Below are 1,264 nucleotides of genomic sequence, written 5' to 3'. Positions count from 1 at the left end.
CATGAGGGTGCGCCAACAGCCTGCACTGTGAAGGGGATCGCTCCTGCTCCGCAGCTCTCCCTGAAGCAAGACACAGCACCACCCTCGGGGCTTACCGTATCTCGCGGGCGGCTTCAGCGAGTGGAGCGTCAGCGCCGGCGGCTCGCCGGCCGGCGCTGCTGGGTTGAAGCCCGGCGCCCCGCCATAGCCGCCGCGCCCAGGGGTGACCGACCGCCCGCCAAACCCTCCGTGGTACATGGGCGGTGAGGCTGGTGCCGTGGCGGGCGTCCCTGCGGGACGGCCGCTGGCCTGCGCCGCAGCCACGCCGCCAGCGGTGGGGGCGGCCGCAGGGTTGGCTGCTCCAATGATGGTATCACCAGAGGCCCGGGCCGGGGCGTACGCCTTGGCGCTCCAGAACGGGAGGCTAGCCCTGATGCCCGCCACCGTCGCCCCCGCCATCCCGCCGGCGCCGCTGCCAAACCCGCCGACCGCATAGGATTGAGCCCGCTCCCCGCTGCTGGAGGCCGCGCCAGCTGCGAGGCGTATGCAGCAACAGCAGGACACAGGCGGCGGCTTGCACTTTTGGATGCAAGGGCTGTTGACGTCGCGCATCCAAACAGCCAGCGTGCGCCAAACCGTTGATGCATGGTCAACCACTAGCTCCAGCTCAGGTCTGCGGTTTTTTCTGGCATGCATGCATGCTCTTGGTCGCCAAGACTTGCATGGAGTGCAATGCACAGCGTGCATGCAAAGCGTGCCGCCGGAGTTTGTTCCCGCCTCCCTCAAATCTTGCTCACGTCGGCCCCTCGCAGGGCTCGGCGGCTGGCTTCGCCCCCGGCTCCCGGCGTCCATCGACTTGCCGCCAGCGTGTAGCTGCCGCGCACCGCCGGCGGGCCTGCTTCCGGCTGGTTTCAGGTCTGCATCGGGCGGGCTCGGGTCGCCGCTCGCACTGCGGCGCACGCTGCTGCCGCCGCCGGGAGCGACCGGCACTGCGCGCGTGACTGCAGGCGCGCAAAATCAAACGATCGACTGTTTAGGGCGCATTGAATTTCTGTGTGGGGCCACTGCCCCCGCGTTTCGCGCCCGCAGGAGGCAGAGGCAATCAGGGTGTGTTTCTGCCGCGCATGGCACTGGAACCCGGCAGCCCGGCTATATAATCAACCACCATTACCCGAGAAGAAGTCGAGGTCCGTGACCCGCCCTACAGGCATGCTGCTGCAGGTGATTGAAACGGGGTTCACTTGAGTTGACCCTGTCGAGTCATCCTGGGCCGGTTTACACGCAA

The 1,264-nt window shown here is 67.5% G+C and overlaps 1 protein-coding gene across 1 annotated transcript; it reads right to left on the bottom strand.

Annotated features, from left to right (window-relative positions):
* Positions 1 to 95: 95 nt before the first annotated feature.
* On the bottom strand, positions 96 to 512 carry MNEG_16380 (hypothetical protein; the record flags this gene model as incomplete). The annotated part of the gene is made up of 1 exon (XM_014035150.1): positions 96 to 512. A coding segment is annotated over one exon (417 nt), but the record flags the coding sequence as incomplete, so codon positions are not given.
* Between the last annotated feature and the right edge of the window lie 752 nt (positions 513 to 1,264).

This window comes from Monoraphidium neglectum, assembly GCF_000611645.1.
Source record: "Monoraphidium neglectum strain SAG 48.87 unplaced genomic scaffold scaffold06306, whole genome shotgun sequence".
In the NCBI taxonomy this organism is placed as follows: Eukaryota; Viridiplantae; Chlorophyta; class Chlorophyceae; order Sphaeropleales; family Selenastraceae; genus Monoraphidium; species Monoraphidium neglectum.
Note: the sequence above shows the minus strand (reverse complement) of the source record. Positions and strands in the feature narration are given on the sequence as shown.